The 17,962-nt window shown below is 38.6% G+C and overlaps 1 protein-coding gene across 2 annotated transcripts; it reads left to right on the top strand.

Annotated features, from left to right (window-relative positions):
• The first annotated feature begins 255 nt into the window (after positions 1-255).
• On the top strand, positions 256-13,971 carry LOC21404954 (tubulin-folding cofactor C). 2 transcript variants are annotated; one of them, XM_024166060.1, is made up of 3 exons: positions 256-1,563; positions 2,002-2,058; positions 13,418-13,971. In XM_024166060.1, the coding sequence occupies exon 1, from the start codon at positions 369-371 to the stop codon at positions 1,464-1,466; it is 1,098 nt and encodes a 365-aa protein (XP_024021828.1). In that variant the 5' UTR covers positions 256-368; the 3' UTR covers positions 1,467-1,563; positions 2,002-2,058; positions 13,418-13,971. The 2 variants fall into 2 exon arrangements, with proteins under 2 accessions (XP_024021828.1, XP_010087605.1); XM_010089303.2 differs by lacking the exon at positions 2,002-2,058 and having other exon boundaries at positions 13,418-13,970.
• Positions 13,972-17,962: the final 3,991 nt, after the last annotated feature.

Raw genomic sequence — 17,962 nt, forward strand, 5'->3', positions numbered from 1 at the left:
AAATGATATTCTCATCAAAATAAAATCTCATTTGTATCTCATTTACTCACAAAATAATGGATCTCGGTCCTATCCATTTAACTAGACCGCTTTAGGTGAGTAAGGTGATTTTAACCGATGAGATAAATAGGGTGCTCTACTGCTCTTAAGATTTTATCTAAAAAGTTAATTAAACTTTTTTTTTTTTTTTCTTTTTTTTCAAATTGTTATAATCGTTTTTAACGTTATTTGTTGTTCTTTCAGAATGTTGTCGTTTTTAAGCTCAGTTTTGGGTTTTTCACAAAATCACGCCTCCTTCCCTTCCTCGCCTTCTTGTTCTCCCGCGCAGACCAAAATCTGAACCAGCCACGCTTACCTTCGTTGCAACAATGGCGGACGAAGAAGACGCTCTCTCATCAAACCCTAACGAGGCTCCAAACCACTCGGAAGAATCCCGGCAAAGGAAGCACGCTGCGCTGCTTGAACGCCTCGCGAATCGCCACCAGACTCGTCTCGAGAACTCCCTCACCCGCCGATCCGCTGATTCTGACTCGTCCTCATCGTCCCCTTCCTTCGAGTCGACCTCTTCCTTCCTCTCTCGCTTTGCCGATTCCAAGCGCTCCATCGAGTCCCGAATCGCCCAGTGCCGACTCACCCCAACCTCCGAGTCGACTCAGCTCAAATCTAACCTGGACAGCATCTCCGCCTCCATATCCGATCTCGAGAAGCTCGTCGCCGAGAACTCCTACTTCTTGCCGTCGTACGAGGTCCGATCCTTGCTCAAAGCGATCTCCGATCTGAAACAGAGCCTTGAGAGTTTGAGCTCCGAGTTGGTCCCGAAGAAGAAATTCATCTTCAAGAACAAAGCGGCGAAGAAAGAGAAAGCTCCAATTTTCGATTCAATGAAAGAGAAGGAACCTGAAACCGACAAGCCTGCGAAGGTCGGTTTCACCGTTCCGGAATCGCCTGGGTTTCGGAACAAGACCGGCGAGGTTTTGGTGAGAGAATTCAAGGGATCGGAGATCGGAGAATTCACGATTTCGGACCTTGATTCGTGCGAGGTGAGGCTGATTGGCTGCGTCAGAGCGTTGTTTGCTCACCGGCTTCGGAACTGTCGAATCTTCGGAGGCCCTGTGTCGGCTTCAATCCTGATTGAGGGAGCTGAGGATTGCGTGTTCGTAATCGCATCGCATCAGATTCGCATTCACCATGTGAAAGCAAGCGACTTTTATCTCAGAGTCAGAAGCAGGCCGATAATTGAGGACACTACCAATGTGAGATTCGCACCTTATTGTTTAAGCTATGAAGGGATTGATGAAGATCTTAAGAGTGCCGGGCTTAATGAGGAGACAGGGAATTGGGCCCATGTGGACGATTTCGGGTGGCTGCGGGCAGTTCAGTCGCCGAATTGGTCGATTTTACCGGAAAATGACAGGATTGGGTTGATTAAGATTTCAGATCCGAATAAAGGAGCAGAGAAAATCTAGTGTTGTGTTGAAGTTTGAGTTTGGTCAATTTTGTTGCCCCTAATGAGTGCTCAGATTGTTTGTCTCTGAAATGGCTCGTTCAGTTATGAGAGTTCAGGTAACTTGTTTTTTGTATTTAGAATTTATGATTGATATTTAGCGGATTACATTCTTTTAGTGATTGGTTGATCATTGTAAATTAGAATGCTATTCTATGTTATGCTATTCATATCAATTTGCAATTTCTGTTGTGCAACATGAATACAAAAATTGCAATTTGTACGATATGTGTACAGATATTGCTATTTGTAACAATATGAAATTGAAGTTATTCTAAATTGCTGGGATAAGTCCTATAAAAGTAGTTAATTCCCAGTTTTTGTGACAATGTGATTATACTGTTGCGTTATAAACCTCTACAAACTTGTTGGTTATTCAGAATGGGAGATTAATGTTATAGCTGGTTAAAGGATATTTGTTTGACAGTCGATTTAAGTTATCCATTTAAATTTGTTTCAAAATGTTTATGTTTCTCAATATGAATTTGTATCTCAAGGCATTTCCAAATTTTACTTCTACTGAGCAAGAGTATCTCCATCGGCTATTTAGTCAGGTATTGACTATTGCCCTAAATTTCATTTTATGCAGTAGACAATCTCTTATGTGGGTTATTATTTTTTCTTCTGAAATTATGTTTTGAAATTTTGTGAAATGATAACTGTGGTTTCGAATGAGAATTCTATATTTAGTTGAGCCAAAACATGGCTATTTATACACGGTATACAAGCTGTCTTTACAGCTATGATTACATCAGAAAAAAGGAAACAAAAACTATTTAGGAAACAAATCACCTAATCAAGAAACATGAAACTAATTACACATTAATCCTTGAAAGTCAACTATCTACTTCGCTAAAATGTATTCGGATTCTTTCCTATTTTCTGACACTACCCCTCAAGCTGGTGAGTATACATCTTTCATTCCCAGCTTGGAGATAATTCCTTGGAATGCTATGTTATCCAAGCCCTTGGTGAGTACATCTGCAAGTTGTCCTTTGGTTGAGATATATGGAGTACAAATCAAGCCACTATCCAACTTTTCCTTTATAAAATTCCGATCCACCTCAATATGCTTTGTTCGGTCGTGTTGAACAAGATTATGAGCTATACTTATTGCAGATTTGTTGTCACACAGTAGCCTCATAGGTCCTTCCCACTTGATTTTTAAATCCTCTAGGATTATCTTGATCCACAGTAACTCGCATATCCCCAGTGCCATTCTCTTGAACTCGGCCTCTGCGCTTGATCTTGCTACCACGTTTTGTTTCTTACTTCTCCACGTCACAAGATTACCTCCAAGAAATGTGCAATAGCTTGAGGTAGATCTTCTATCAATAGGAGAGCCTGTGTAATCTGTATTGGTATAGACGTCAAGTGACATTCCACCATTCCTTCTGAATAGAACACCTCTACCAGGATTTCCCTTCAGGTAGTGTAGTATTCTGTTTACCGCGTGCAAGTGAGCTCCCTCCTTGGGAGCTTGCATAAACTGACTCACAACACTCACGGCAAACGCAATGTCTGGTCTGGTATGAGTTAAATAAATGAGCTTTCCAACCAGCCTTTGATACATCTCCCTGTCTGCTGCTGGACTTTCACTTGCTTCGCCCAGTTTTTGATTTACATCAATCGGTGTGGATGCTGGTTTGCATGCCAATTTCCCCGTCTCTCTTAAGAGGTCTGTGACATACTTCTGTTGTGAAATAAGGATCCCTTCACTGGAGTGAGCTACTTCAATCCCTAAGAAATACTTCAGTCTACCAAGCTCCTTCTTCTCAAATTCCTTGGCTAGACACTTTCTCAAGGCCTCTTTTTCCTTCTCGTCATTCCCAATCATAATTTTTTCATCAACATATACCAAGAGAGTTGTCACTCCCCCTGAATCTGAGTGCTTGATGAAGAGTGTATGGTCTCCCTGACTCTGTTTGTATCCAGTGGCTAGCATTACTTTTGAGAATCTTCCAAACCAGGCTCTAGGAGATTGCTTAAGACCATATAATGCCTTCTTCAACTTGCACACCTTGTTATCTCTTGTATTCCATTTGAATCCAGGTGGAATTTCCATGTATATCTCTTCCTCTAACTCGCCATGGAGAAAATCATTTTTTACATCAAACTGATCCAAATACCAGTTGTAGTTGACAGCTAGAGACAATAGGATTCTGATGGTATTCATTTTGGCCACCGGAGCAAATGTCTCCTGATAATTTACCCCATAAGTCTGTGTGTATCCCTTTGCCACAAGTCGGGCTTTGTACCTTTCAAGTGAACCATCTGACTTGTACTTCACAGTATACACCCATTTGCACCCCACGGCTTTCTTCCCTTGTGGTAGATCAACAACCTCCCATGTATTATTCTTCTCAAGTGCCTGCTTTTCTTCTCTCATAGCAGCTTTCCATTTCTCATCAGATAACGCCTCATAAATAGTATTAGGGTATGAATAGTATTTAACTGGACCAAGAAATTTTTATGTAAAGGTGAAAATCTTTCAAGTGACATATTTTGCTAAAGGATACAAAGGATGTTTAGTGCATTCCCTTGTACCTTTCCTAACAGCAATGGGAAGGTGAACATCATCGGATATTGGAGAAGAAGTAATGTTTGGAACTGTACTCACCTCAATTCCAGGAGTGGGAGCTGATTCTTGGATTTGTTCTGGAGTGGGATCCGGATCCCTACACCTAGAGTAAACCTAGTCAAACCTAAATGTGTCATGGATTCCTGTCATTGGTGGAGAAGTTGGTTCTCTTTGAGATAGTTTAGGCTTTGTTTGGGATGGCTCAGGTGACTCAGCTGGCTCAAGAGGTACTGGTTGAGGCAAGGAAGGAGGCAATATCCTGGAAGGGGAAGAAGATATGTCAAGCAAAAATGTGTCCCTATCCTTATCTTCCATAAATGGCATTGACTCCCCTTGAAGATAAGGTTGAGTGAAATATGGTTTGTGTTCTTCAAACATAACATTAGCCGAGATGTAGGTTTTTCTGGTGGGTGGATGAAAACATTTGTAACCCCGCTGGGTTGGAGAATATCCCACAAAAATACACTTGACAGCTCTTGGATCTAATTTTTACCTGTTATGGCTATGAATGTGAACGGATGCAGTGCATCCAAAAATTCTAGGAATAAGGTTACTTGTGATTCTAAGGTCAAGATAGAACTTGGAAAGAGTTTCCAATGGTGTTTTAAACCCTAAGACTTTCGAGGGCAGTCGGTTGATCATATATGCAGCTGTGAGAACAGCTTCCCCCCAATAGTTTTTCGGAACATTTTGGCGAAAGAGAAAGGCTCGAGTGGTTGCTAACAAGTGACCATTTTTTCTTTCGGCCACACCATTTTGTTGGGGAGTGATACACGCTTGTGTTTCGCAAATTCACAAACCTCACAATGTAAGTGTTCATTCCCCAATCCTTTAAACAAAGATGGAAACATAATTTTTAGGATCCCAAAAGATGGTTGTCCTAGTCTAAAGTGATAGAGCCAAATGGTATCTTTATTGGATAGTGACAAAAAGAAAAATTTTTCTTGACATTATTAGATTTGCTTGATTCCTCTAGGTAGTATAGTCCGTCTCTCTCCTTTGCAAGCCAATCCTTTTCCCCGAAACCTGGTCCTGAAATAGACAATGAGAGGGATAAAAAAGTACGTTACAGTTCATGTCATGAGTAAGTTTTTTTATGGATATCAGGTTGGCGGAAAGTTTTAGACATGAAGCACATTTTTTAGGATGAGAGGGAGAGATGTAAACATCCCCTAGACCAGCTACAGTGATAAGAGAACCATCTGCAACAACTATTTTTCTATTGCTTGGACAGGGAATATAAGTGTTGAAACTTAGTGAAGAATGGGTCATGTGGTCAGTGGCTCTTGAGTCAATAATCCATACATCCTTGATACTATTTCCTGAGACAGTCAATCCTTAAGAAACAGAAAACTTACCTGAGAATGCAAGGGAGCATGCACTAGTCGGTTTCTCCAGGGTACCCAGAAGTTCTCTCAGTTTGTCTATCTCCTCTCTAATCTTTCTTGGACTCAGATGCCTTTCCTGACTGGGCTGAGTTTGATTTGCTGTGGTATTGGCTTGACTCTGGTTTCTCTGTGGAGCTCCTCGTTGATTCCATTCCCTGCTTGGTGGCTTGCCATTTAACTTCCAGCAGTTCTCTTTAGTGTGTCTCGATTTCTTACAAAAATTACACCAGAGAGAGTCCTTATTGTCTTGATTCCGAGTCCTTGATAGCTCTGTTTACCCACTCTCCTTCGATGCTGGTTCAGGGGCTGTCACCATTGCAGATCCGTCCATACTTTGAGGCTCGAGCATAACCCCTCTGCGACTTTTCTCGGCACGAATCAAGGAGATTTGCTTCATTCAGTGATGGCAATTCCTCTTTGCCTAAAATTTGGACTCTAACTTAATCAAAGTCAGCATTAAGTCCTGCAAGGAAATTGTAAACTCGATCTTTCTCGATAAAGTTTTTCAGAATTGCTGCATCTTCGGAGCATTTGGTTTCAATGCACTGGTAGTAGTCAAGTTCCTGCCACAGATTTTTCAACAAGTTGGCATATTCAGTCACAGTTTTACTACCTTGCTTTGTTCCACTAACCTTGACCTTGATCTCAAAAATTTGGGCTGCATCAAGAGCTTTCGAGTATGTCTGTCGAATAACGTCCCAAATTTCCTTTGTCGTGGATAAGAACATGACAGTGTCACTAACTTCTGGATTCATGAAATTCCATAGCCAAGACATAATCATAGAATCTGCTTCATCCCATGCTTCAAAATTTGGGTCATTCTCCTTTGGTTCTGTCCCAAGAAGATGACTTAGCTTTCCTTTCCCCTTCAAATAGGTTTTCACAAAGTGAGACCACTTCAAGTAGTTTCTCCCATTCAACCTATATGCTGCCTGCATATTTTGGAGATCTCCAGACGTTTGTTGAACCAGAGATTCCTCAGATTGTGCAGTGGTCTTAGAAGACTTAGTTTCAGACATGCTGTTTCTGACTAAGGGAAGAATTGAGGGCAGAAAATTTGGTAGGGTTTTCTGGCAATGAAGGCTGGAAATAACAAGGGCTATGAAGGCTGAAAAAGCTTTCAGAGTTTATGGCTCTGATACCATGTGGTTTCGAATGAGAATTCTATTTTTAGTTGAGCCAAAACATGGCTATTTATACACGGTATACAGGCTGTCTTTACAGCTACGATTACATCAGAAAAAAGGAAACAAAAACTATTTAGGAAACAAATCACCTAACCAAGAAACAGGAAACTAATTACACATTAATCCTTGAAAGTCAACTATCTACTTCCCTAAAATGTATTCGGATTCTTTCCTATTTTCTGACAATAACAACATTAGAATTCCCTATAACTTGTTGGTGGGAAAGAATAGTGAAAGTTTGATAGGATCTGGTCTCAATACAAATCAGAAAGTAGCATGACCAGGGAAAATAGATCGAACAAAAGATTCTGAATAGTTTTCTATTAAGTAAAATAGCAAGGAAAATACAAGGATATGGGGTTTTCAAGTGACCCTTGCACTCCCTAGAGCTAATGCTTGTCTAGATGCAGAAAACTTAGAGAAATTGGTCGATGCCTTCCACTGAGCCCTCCTCCAAGTTTTATTCTTTCTATCCCTAACTAACTAACCGAACTTCTCCCAATGCATTCACGCAATTCCCACACCAAAGCAACTAACCCTCGCTTACTCCATTGCAAGCACAACATTGCTAATGTTAGACCCTGCAGCTTCTTCCCCTGCCAACTCAGCAGCACACTCACTTGCACTGCATTCAGCAGATTCTACCTCACGCAACCCTTCTTTCCTTCCTTTTTTGGCAGTTTTCCTCTTCCAAGCATAGGTAAAAACGCAAAGGAAGCTTATCAAAATTCAAACAACTAAAGGGAAAAGGCCCCTTGGATCCTTTATTTTAGGCAACCCTAAAAAAGTCTTGAAGTACTCGGATGGCGGCAGGGTTGTCTTGTAAGGATTGTAAGGGATTTCCCTTATAAGCTCTTTTAAGAGTATAGAAATGATGAAGAGAAGAATGTTGCAAGATAAAAGTAATGGTGGTTGAAAGGCATTTTGAAAAGAATGAGGCTGCTTTTATAAGATTTTTGGTCTCTAGAGGTGGTACTGTCTGAAGGGGAGGTTGTTTAGGTTTCTGAATTGGGTAAGCCCTTGCACATTGGGTATTGCTTCCCAACATCATATTAGAGATTGGAAACATGTCTTCATTGTACTTAACTAAGGTTAGGATTGATGTTTTTCTTTCCTTTGTCATGGTTCTTGAAAGGTTGCACTGTCTTCTCATGTGCTTAGCCGTGTCTGTTGAGTTTGTATTGTTTTCGACTGTTTGTGGTCTGCTGCTCATTCGGCCACCAGTTTTCCTTTTTATTTTTTATGCTGTTTGCATGGATGCCCTGTCCTTCTTTGGTTGTACATTTTAATTACTTTTTATTTTTCAATAAACTTCTCTGTTTCTTATTTATTTATTTATTTTTTTAAAGTTTGAACTATAGAGTTCTTTCACTGTTTAGAAAAACAATGTTTTATTTCATTGCAAAAATTTTATAACTTTTATTAACCTTTGATAAGATGGGTTAATGGGCATTGTTAGAATTGTTTTTGGGCTTTATTCTTATGGGCTTAGTAATCAATTTGTTTGTCCTTAATATCTGTTCTACAGCCTTTATATAAAAAAGGCATCTTATGCATTTCTCAGTTAATAAATGACAATACATTTTAGCAGAAGTAGCAAATTCTTGTTTTCTCCGTCTCCTTCTAGAAACCTGTTCATGGTATCAGAGCCTTAGATCCATGGCAACTCTTGCAACCTCAGCTTCTCCTAGCTCCACAAAGAAATTTCAATCTAAACCAAACCTCAAATCCCCAGATCCAACTTCCAAACACCTTTGTATTCCGCTGCAAACACTATTCCCACATTCTATTCCCAAAATACCCAAATCCAATTCCAACCGAATTATCCTCCTACCTTCCCTCAATATCTTCCTATTCGGCTTGCTAATTTTCCTCCTCCGTCTATGGATCAACCCCTTATTGTGAAGCTCAACATTGACAACTATTTAATTTGGAAAAATCAACTACTGAACATGATAATTGCAAATGGTATGGAGGGCTTTATTATTGGGACTCATCAACCACCAGCTCGTTTTCTTGATCTGAATCAACAACAGAGTAATCTTAATTTTTGCTTTGGGACAGGTATAATCGCCTCTTAATGAGTTGGATTTATGCGTCTGTTTTTGAAGACATTATGTCTCAGATTGTTCTTTTTGATACGGCTCAAGAAATTTGGCAAAGTTTGGCTCAAATGTATGAATCTGTTGCTCTTTCTTGAGTTACTGAGTTGAGGACTCAGCTCTAGATCTTGAGAAAAGATGGCTTGTTTGCCGCTAAATTTGTTCAGAAGATTAGGAAAATTTGCAACTGTTTGGCATTTATTGGATACCCAGTGTCTAGAGAAGATCACCTAATTTATTTCTTTAATGGTCTTGACCAAGAGTATAACCCATTTGTTGAGTCGGTGAGTAATCGTCTAGATTCACCGCCTGTTGAGAAGATTCACAGCCTATTCTTCAATTTTGCGGCCTGACTTGCTTGACAACACGCCACTACTCAGCTTAGCTCCCTTCAAGCCAATGTTGCTACCACTTTTCCCATACCCACTCCAAAGACTTCTCAACCCCGTCATTACCAATATTCTAACAGAGCTCCTCCCAAGCCAGTTTAGAATGTTTCAACTCAAGCTGGTTTACTCGGCAAACCACCAAGTTCCCCATTGACTGGTCGCTCTAAACAAACAACTGGAGCACTTTTTAGGTCATCTCCTTGCCATATATGTGGCAAAGATAATCACACTGCCTATATTTGTTATCAGCGGACCAATGTGAGCTATAAACCACCAGTTATGAAGGCCTTTAATGTCACTGCATCCTCAAAAACAGAGCTTGGGTCTACAAATCCATTCCTTGATCCAGCTCTACAAGCACTGTTCAGGACCAATCCTGGTATCTAGACTCTGGGGCTACACACCACTTCACTCCAGATGCTTCTTTGTTGCAAGATGCTGAGCCATACCATGGGATTGATCATGTTGTGGTGGGAAATGGTAAGACTCTTGCAATCTTGAATGTTGGGCATGCTTGTATTCCATCTTCACTGCATAAACCACTACACTTATCTCTAGTCTTACACACACCCGCATTATCTTCAAGTCTAGTCAGTGTCAATCAATTATGTCGTGATAATCAGGTCTTTGTTGGTTTCACCCTGATTTTTTCCTTGTCAAAGATCAGGTTTCCAAGCAAATTCTCCTCCGGGGCAAACTTAACAATGGTCTCTACACCATCTCCTCTTCCAACTCCTCACCAACCTCTTCAATCCAACCTTCATGCTTGCTCCATCAATTGTCTCCTGATCTCTGGCACTCTCGTTTGGGACACCCCGCCTCTCCTATAGTGCATAGGATTTTACAATTTTGTAATCTTTTAAGTTCTAAGCAATCTCAGCTTTCCTTTTGTAATTCCTGTAAAATGGCTAAAAGCCATCGTTTACCTTTTGTTTTGTCAAACTCAAGAGCAATGAAATCCTTTGAATTAATTCATACTGATGTGTGGGGTGCTAGTCCTGTTCAATCAATCACTAGTGTTCGTTATTTTGTGTTGTTTATTGATGATCATACACGCTTCACTTGGCTTTATTTACTAAAAACAAAAGATGAAGCTTATATAGCTTTCCTTCGGTTTAAAGCTTTAGTGGAAACTCAATTTAATTCAAAAATTAAACGAGGTCAATCTGATTCCAGCTACACCAGAACAAAATGGGAGGGTCAAACGAAAACATCGTCATGTTGTCGAGACTGGTTTGACCCTTATGGCTTATTCTAGCATGCCTTTAGCATATTGGCCTTATGCATTTCAAACAACTGTCTATTTAATTAATCGAATGCCTACCTTGATTCTACATCATAAATCCCCTTATGAACTCTTACATAACAAATTGCCACTCTACGATTCCTTACGTGTATTTGGCTGTTCTTGTTTCCCATTTATCCGTCCTTTCAATGCTCACAAATTACAATACCGATCCGTGGAATGTGTGTTTCTAGGATATAGCTCGCAACATAGGGGTTATGTGTGTCTTGATTACCACTCCGGTAAAATATACGTCTCTCGCCATGTGGTGTTTAATGAGTCGTCCTTTCCTTTCAAATCCTTTTCCTCTCAGGCTAGCCGCGCTATGACGATTGAGTCTTTTGCTTCCCTTGCTTCCTTTTTACCTTCTTTTCCTACTTCTACTCCCACATCTTCTCCTTATCCTATCTCCGCTAGTCCTCCACTTCGTACTCCTTTCTCCGTGTCCTCGTCTCCCACCTCGATCGTCTCTACTCATTTTCTTTCCTCCCCTTCCTATTCTTCTACTCATTCTTCCTTTCCACATGGTCCTTTTCCTCCTTCTCCTACTTTATCTACTAGTCCTCAACATGCTCCACCACCTTCATTTGCCGCCGATGTGTTTACTACATTGCCTGACATTCAATTGCATAAGCCCCCATCCCCTTTTAATGTGCATCCCATGACTACAAGAGCGAAAAAAGGCGTGTTTCAACCAAAAGCATTCCAAGTAGGCCTCAGTCAGCCTACTGGTTATAAGCAAGCCTCTCACCATCCGGAATGGATTGGTGCTATGAATGCTGAGTACAATGCACTAGTTCAGTATAACACATGGTCTCTTGTGCCCCTCCCACCGAGTCACACCATCATTGGTTGTAACAATGGTACTGTGGACTGTTACAAGGCACACTTGGTTGCAAAATGCTTCAATCCGACTGAAGGTCTTGACTATTTTGAGACTTTCAGTCTAGTTGTTAAGCCCACCACTATCCGCATAGTTCTCACTATTGCCTTATCTAGAGGTTGGTCCATTCACTAGTTAGATGATCTCATTGAAGAGGTTTATATGCAACAACCGCCCGGTTTTGTTGATTCCTCTAATCCTACTGCTGTGTGCTGTCTCCATAAATCTCTTTATAGGCTTAAACAGTCTCTTCGCGCCTGGTATACCAAGCTTAGCACTTTCTTACTTCAATGGGGTTTCACTGCTTCTCTTGTTGACACATCCATGTTCTATTTTCATGGTCTTCAGGGCACCCGGATTGTGCTAGTTTATGTGGACGATATTCTTCTTACTGGCAGTGCTGACTCCGTCATTCATGATTTGATTTTATATTTACAATCGAACTTTGCCATCAAAGATCTCGGTCCCTTACATTATTTCTTAGGCATTGAAGTTGCTGTTAGTTTACCATCCATCCCAAAAGCTTAAGCTGTTAGGAGGTATGCCAACAATAGTTTTATACTTTAACACTCCCCCTTACTTATGGGCTGGACAATGGGCAATCGTGTGGGTAAATTAATTGGAAAGCCCAACACGTGAATATTTAAGCCCGAGATATATTAAAGACCCAACACATGATAATTTTAAATGGGGATAAAGAGTGCACTTACGGGGGTTTGAACTCAGGACCTCCCTCTCTGACCCATCCCAAAAGCTTAAGCTGTTAGGAGTTGGGCCAACAATAGTTTTATACTTTAACAGTTACTTGTCATGCTGATACAATTCATTTATGCCAAGAAAAGTATATTCAAGATCTCTTATCCAAGGTTGCCCTGCTTGATGCTAAACCCATGACAACACCCATGGCTTCTGGCCCGGTTCTTTCGTCTCAAGATGGTTTGCCTTTGGCTAATTCTACCGTCTACCGTAGCATTGTTGGAGCCTTACAATATTGTAGCATTACTCGCCTGGATATTAGCTTTGCTGTTAATAAAGCTTGTCAGTTTCTCCATCGTTCCACTGACTGCCATTGGCAAGCTGTGAAATGGATCGTCCATTACCCCAAAGCCACTCCATCCCATGGTTTGTTACTGCAACGGTCCCCTAAGCTCTCTCTTCAATGTTTCACATATGCAGATTGGGCTTCTTGTCCTGATGATTGTAAGAGTACTGGTGGTTACTGCGTTTATCTTGGTCACTGCCTTGTTTCTTGGTCCTCCTCTAAACAAAAAGTAGTCTCTCGCTCCAGTACTGAGTCTGAATATAGGGCTCTTGCTAATGCTGTTGCTGAAATCAGTTGGCTTGAGTCTCTTCTCTATGAGCTGCACATTATTTAAGCTTCTGTTCCCACTATTTTTTTGTGATAATCTTAGCACGACATATCTTGCAGCTAATCCCATTATGCATGCATGGAGTAAACATGTTGAAGTTGACCATCACTTTGTTCGTGATCGTGTGGTCAAGGGTTCCTTATTGGTGCAGCACGTTCCCTCTCCTGACCAAATTGCTGATGTGTTTACTAAGCCTCTTCCTCAAAAAGAGTTTCTAGCTTTTCGTTCCAAGCTCACTGTCCTCGTTCGGCCTGTGTAAGATGGGTTAATGGGCCTTGTTAGAATTGTTTTTGGGCTTAGTAATCAATTTGTTTGTCCTTAATATCTGTTCGGCAGCCTTTATATAAAAAGGCATCTTATGCATTTCTCAGTTAATAAACGACAATACATTTTATCAGAAGTAGCAAATTCTTGTTTTCTTCGTCTCCTTCTTCTTCTTCCTTCTTCCTTCTTCTAGAAACCTGTTCAACCTTGTGTTAAACCTTGTGTTAATTTAGCTTTGCTCAATTCTATTAGTTTCAAATTTCCAAGTTGCCACGTTTTGCACAGAAACATATTGGTACCTCTTCCGACACAAATTTGAATGTGTTATGTATGGACTTAACAATATAGCATAATTTTTTTGTTTCCAGGAATAGTTTTGCTTAAACACTGTATAATATGCTGGGATAAAATTAATACAATTAGCTAAAAAGCTGAATCTCATTTGTCTCTGTTGAATATCGCAGGAGGAATTTGAATCGTTGTCTTGAAACACAGGTATTTCTTCTTCATGATGTTGCTTTGTAATGTTATTACATATGTATTTGTGCATAAGAACTCTCACATAATTTGCGGTTGTATGCAGAGTTCTTTTTTTTTCTTTTTCCTTTTGTCTTCTTAATCTTGATGCTTACAAATTTTTAATGCGCTACAATGAAAAATAGTAAGATGATGCACAAAAATAGTTTCAAGTGCATAAACCGACATGGAGTTCATTTGTGGTATTTGGTTCGCACGCTGTGCTACTGTTCTTGTTGCACAGACTCTGTTGTGTTGATCCATTATCATGCATAGCATAAGGAAATAGATTTCGATTTTACGACAGAGAAAAGGTTATGCAGAGTAGCTTATGGGTTTGACATGTCTCCATGGAGCATATTGTCGATTTTGTCACAAAGAGTATTGACACTCGTCATCTTAAATAGTAAGATCACTGTTCAGAGTCCAGATAAATAGATAATGCAGAAAAGGATCTAATCCAAAAAAAAAAAAAAAAAATTGTCTCAACCAATTCCAACCGTTTCCTGATTCTGACATTGGATAAAGATCTTGCTGGCATTCAACTGTCTATAAGATTATGACATACTAGTATCAAGGACGTGGCCCCATTCGTGACAATATATATATATATATACATTTTTTTTTATTTTATATGTCTTCTTTTGTAAAAAATTTATCTGATATTATTGAGTGTGATTAACAATATTTCAGAAAAACATTTTTCTATTCACTTTGGAATCTTTTGTTAAACTTGACTGTGTATAGCATTTTCTTCTCCAAACATAGATATGCAAACATGAATAATACCAATCTGATATTCAGTCAGGGAAGATACATTAAGACTTATATACATACAATAAAAGAAATCCATGACTTATGTGAAATTGATTAGCCCTTGAGTCGATAATGTATGACAATAACTAACACTTCGATACCTAAATTGTATTTTTTTTGAAGGAATTATAGAAAGTGGTAATAACTAATAAGTTGTCCTCAAAAGTGAAATAAAACCTAATAAAAAAACTTTACAGTTTAAGTATGAAGGTTGATGCTAACACTGATGGCGTTTTACAAAGATGGGTGTGTGGCTGAAACTTTAGTTCCTTTCCAATGTGGGACTCCTAACATTTATTGTTGTGAGTTTCAAACCATTCAATATTATAATAAATATTTTTCGGGTGTCCAGACTAACACAACAATAGAAGTGGTGTACGAGTGGTAAAGCATGCATGTTAATTACATGCCCTTAGACAGAGGCACACCGCTTATGGTCAGTTCGGGTTGATTTGGTTGATGATTGGTTTACGTTAGGTCAGGTGACTTTTGGTGCGGTTTCGGCCAATTTTATCGATTATTTCGGTTGAATCAATTACTCTAAACACCCTTACTCACTATATTTTTCGGTAAATTTATCACAAAGTATAACATTTGTTAAGTTTAACATATAAAATAGCATTTTGTTAAGTTTAGCATATAAAATAGCATTGTATCGGAGTGATTTTTCAATCAAATGTCAAAACTTAGTATTGGAACATCAATTTGATTTTGTATTAGAGATGCTAATCATGTCCATAAGTTAAAGCATAAGCATCAATGGTCAGATAAAAAAAAAGTAAATGTCATATTTGGCCAAAAAAATAGGAGTTATCTCGCTTTCTTCTTGCAACTTATGATAGCACAAAGATCCCTGGTTTTCCAAACTTGTAATAAATTGTAACTTCTGCACTTCTCTCTCCCTCTCTCCCTCTCTCTATTGGCCGTTATGTATTGTTAGCGACAAGCACACCTCTACATGCACGTAGTAGAAAAATAAATTGAAACAAAAATAATAGAAAAACATAAAATATAAAGATTTACATGGTTTGAAAAAATTTCTTACGTCCACGGGATATGGAGAAAAATTCACTAACAATTTCAGAATTACATACTCAACAAATTTTCTTACTTTCTCTCTCTACCCAAAATCCCTTACACCATTTACCTATTTCTGTTCTCACTTTTTTCTATTTCTCTCAAAAAGACACTCTTTTTTTGCACTTTTTTCTGAGCATACATAAAACCTACACAAAACACTTATTTATAGACTTCTAATAAGCTAAAATATAACTCTTGCCAAAAAAAAAAATAATAATAATAACTTACCCAAAAATACAAAGTAACTTTTTCAAAACTAATTTGAGTCACATACCCAACATATTTTTTATTAATTGTTCCCTAATAAGATATTCCTTCCTCTGATCCACCTCTCTTTCCTGAAGCTGGCTAATTTGTCCATACTACAATCACGCTTTAGGTAATTTGAAGATTTTGACCATTGTGCAGCACATTCACACTGACTTTGACTTCAGTCTGGCCTAAGAAATTGCCTGCATGTTCCTTTCATCCTCATAACTTCAATTAAAGATCTGATTGTTTGAAAATGCAGGTTGGTTTTTGGTCCTTAATCTATAACCAAATTGCCTTTCTCAAAGAAAGTAATCGAAGATTCTATGTTGGAGTCATCAAATCTAATATTTTAAAGAGGTCATATGAGAAATCTGTGTATGGCTAATTTAAAAGTGATTCCTCAATGTGAAAGTTTGTGTTGTCAGCTTTTTCTGTTAAATTCATGTTATCCAAAAGTCAATTTCCAACTCCTGTTAAAGTTTTCTACTTGCCAGCCTAACCATAGTTGTAAAGGAAAAGGTCTCTAGAAAACAACACTTCTTACAGGAGATTTTGAACAAGTTTTTCAGTGCTTTCTCATAGTTTTAATCACTGAAATATGTCCTTTTTTCCCCCCCTCACCTGGGCCCTCTTACTTTGAATAATACATTATATTTTCTATAGTGCAACATGACGATGCCCTAATTTTAGCCTTGCTCTTTATCTATTGAAGTTTTGGACTTTTTGGTGTTGCTTGTACCGACTCCAACAACGTGATTCTCGTTATAAAACTTTGACTAGGTTCTCTTAGATCTAATATCTAGTCAAACTGATTATTTTTGAACTAAATTACCAGATCATGCCTATATTTGCTATTTCCAATGTGATTATCTGCTGATGATCTTCATGCAGAACTTTTCGAAACCATTTTTCATTTGTCTGAGATAGTCATGAACACATCGATATCATTCCACACAGACTCTTCTATGTTCATCATGCATGATTCATTTCCAGGGTCTTGTGAATTCGGTTTCGAGTATTGGGTGGTGTGAAGGACCAAGATGTCTTGCCAGATTCATTGCTAAAAACTGCAGGTATGTTTTCATTCACATGTTGAACTTCAATTGCAAAACCCCATGTGCTGAGGATATAAGATTTCATGTCTTTACACCACCGTTATTGATGAAGTGTTTGTGTATCCGTGTCTGAATTTGAGGGCCCCTTTACTACTAAGTATTTTAATTACAAATGCTTAAATAATTTCTACCATTAATTTATTTTCTTTTGACAATAATATGTTCAGATAATTTCTTCTCAAAATGACAGTCCTTACATCCTGAAATTTTAAGTGATAAATAGTTTGGATGCTTTGTCATGACCCAAGATCATCTAACAAAGTAACATTGCTGCCCGCTTATTCTTGAATTGTATGATCTACTTGTACGCATTACACATTCCGATCAGATTTTTGCCTCTAGTTAGTAACATGATTTTCAAATTCATTAGACTTGGACGTGCTTGATTTCTACCCCCAAGAAGGATAAAAAGAGAAGTAAGAAGATGTAACAAGAAGATTTTGGGCCTGTTTAGTTTGCTGATTCGTGTTTTTAATTTGAGTTGAGATGTGACTTTATGTGAGAGTTAAAAAAAAAGTGATTATCTCAGAGAGCTTTTTACTGTAGCAAAATTTGAATTCTAAACTCGAATCGGTGAAATGAACGGAGCCTTAATTTAGATTTTCCTTTTATCCTTTTTGTTGAATACCAAGAAAAACAAGTTGAGTTATATGCTCTGTTTGATCTGAGGGATTTAGAGTGTGAAAGATGAAGAGTTGTAGGGATGAAGAGGGTTACAATAATTCTTTTACTTTATTTGGTGAGAGAGAGAATTGTGAGCATCGATCATAGTCATATATTTTTCATTTTACTATATATTGATAATTCTTTTTGAAGGGTAAAATAGTATTTTTAACGTAAATTTCAAGATTGACGGGCCCAAAAAGAGATTCTCACCCTCTCTCTCATTGTCCCTCCCACCAAACACACTGGTAAGGATGGACTTCTTACATAAGTTGTGAGTGGGCTTGGGCCCATGTACATAAATAAATGAAAGAACTAATTATGCCATCATATTGCTAACGATAGGGTATCAAGCTTTGAGTCTTGTACTCAAAGAAGCACATAGTACGTCACAATCATATATAATATGGTATCAAGCTTTGTTTATTCTTGATGCGTTAGTATGATCAATAAATCTTCGTAACTTTATATATCTTAGTGCACTATCACAAAATTAACTGCCCCTTATGATCTTGTGGCATTTGTGTATGACCTTTTTGCTAATTACATTTTAGGCTGTTTAGTTGA

The sequence above is a fragment of the Morus notabilis genome, unplaced genomic scaffold (assembly GCF_000414095.1).
Source record: "Morus notabilis unplaced genomic scaffold, ASM41409v2 Scaffold697, whole genome shotgun sequence".
In the NCBI taxonomy this organism is placed as follows: domain Eukaryota; kingdom Viridiplantae; phylum Streptophyta; class Magnoliopsida; order Rosales; family Moraceae; genus Morus; species Morus notabilis.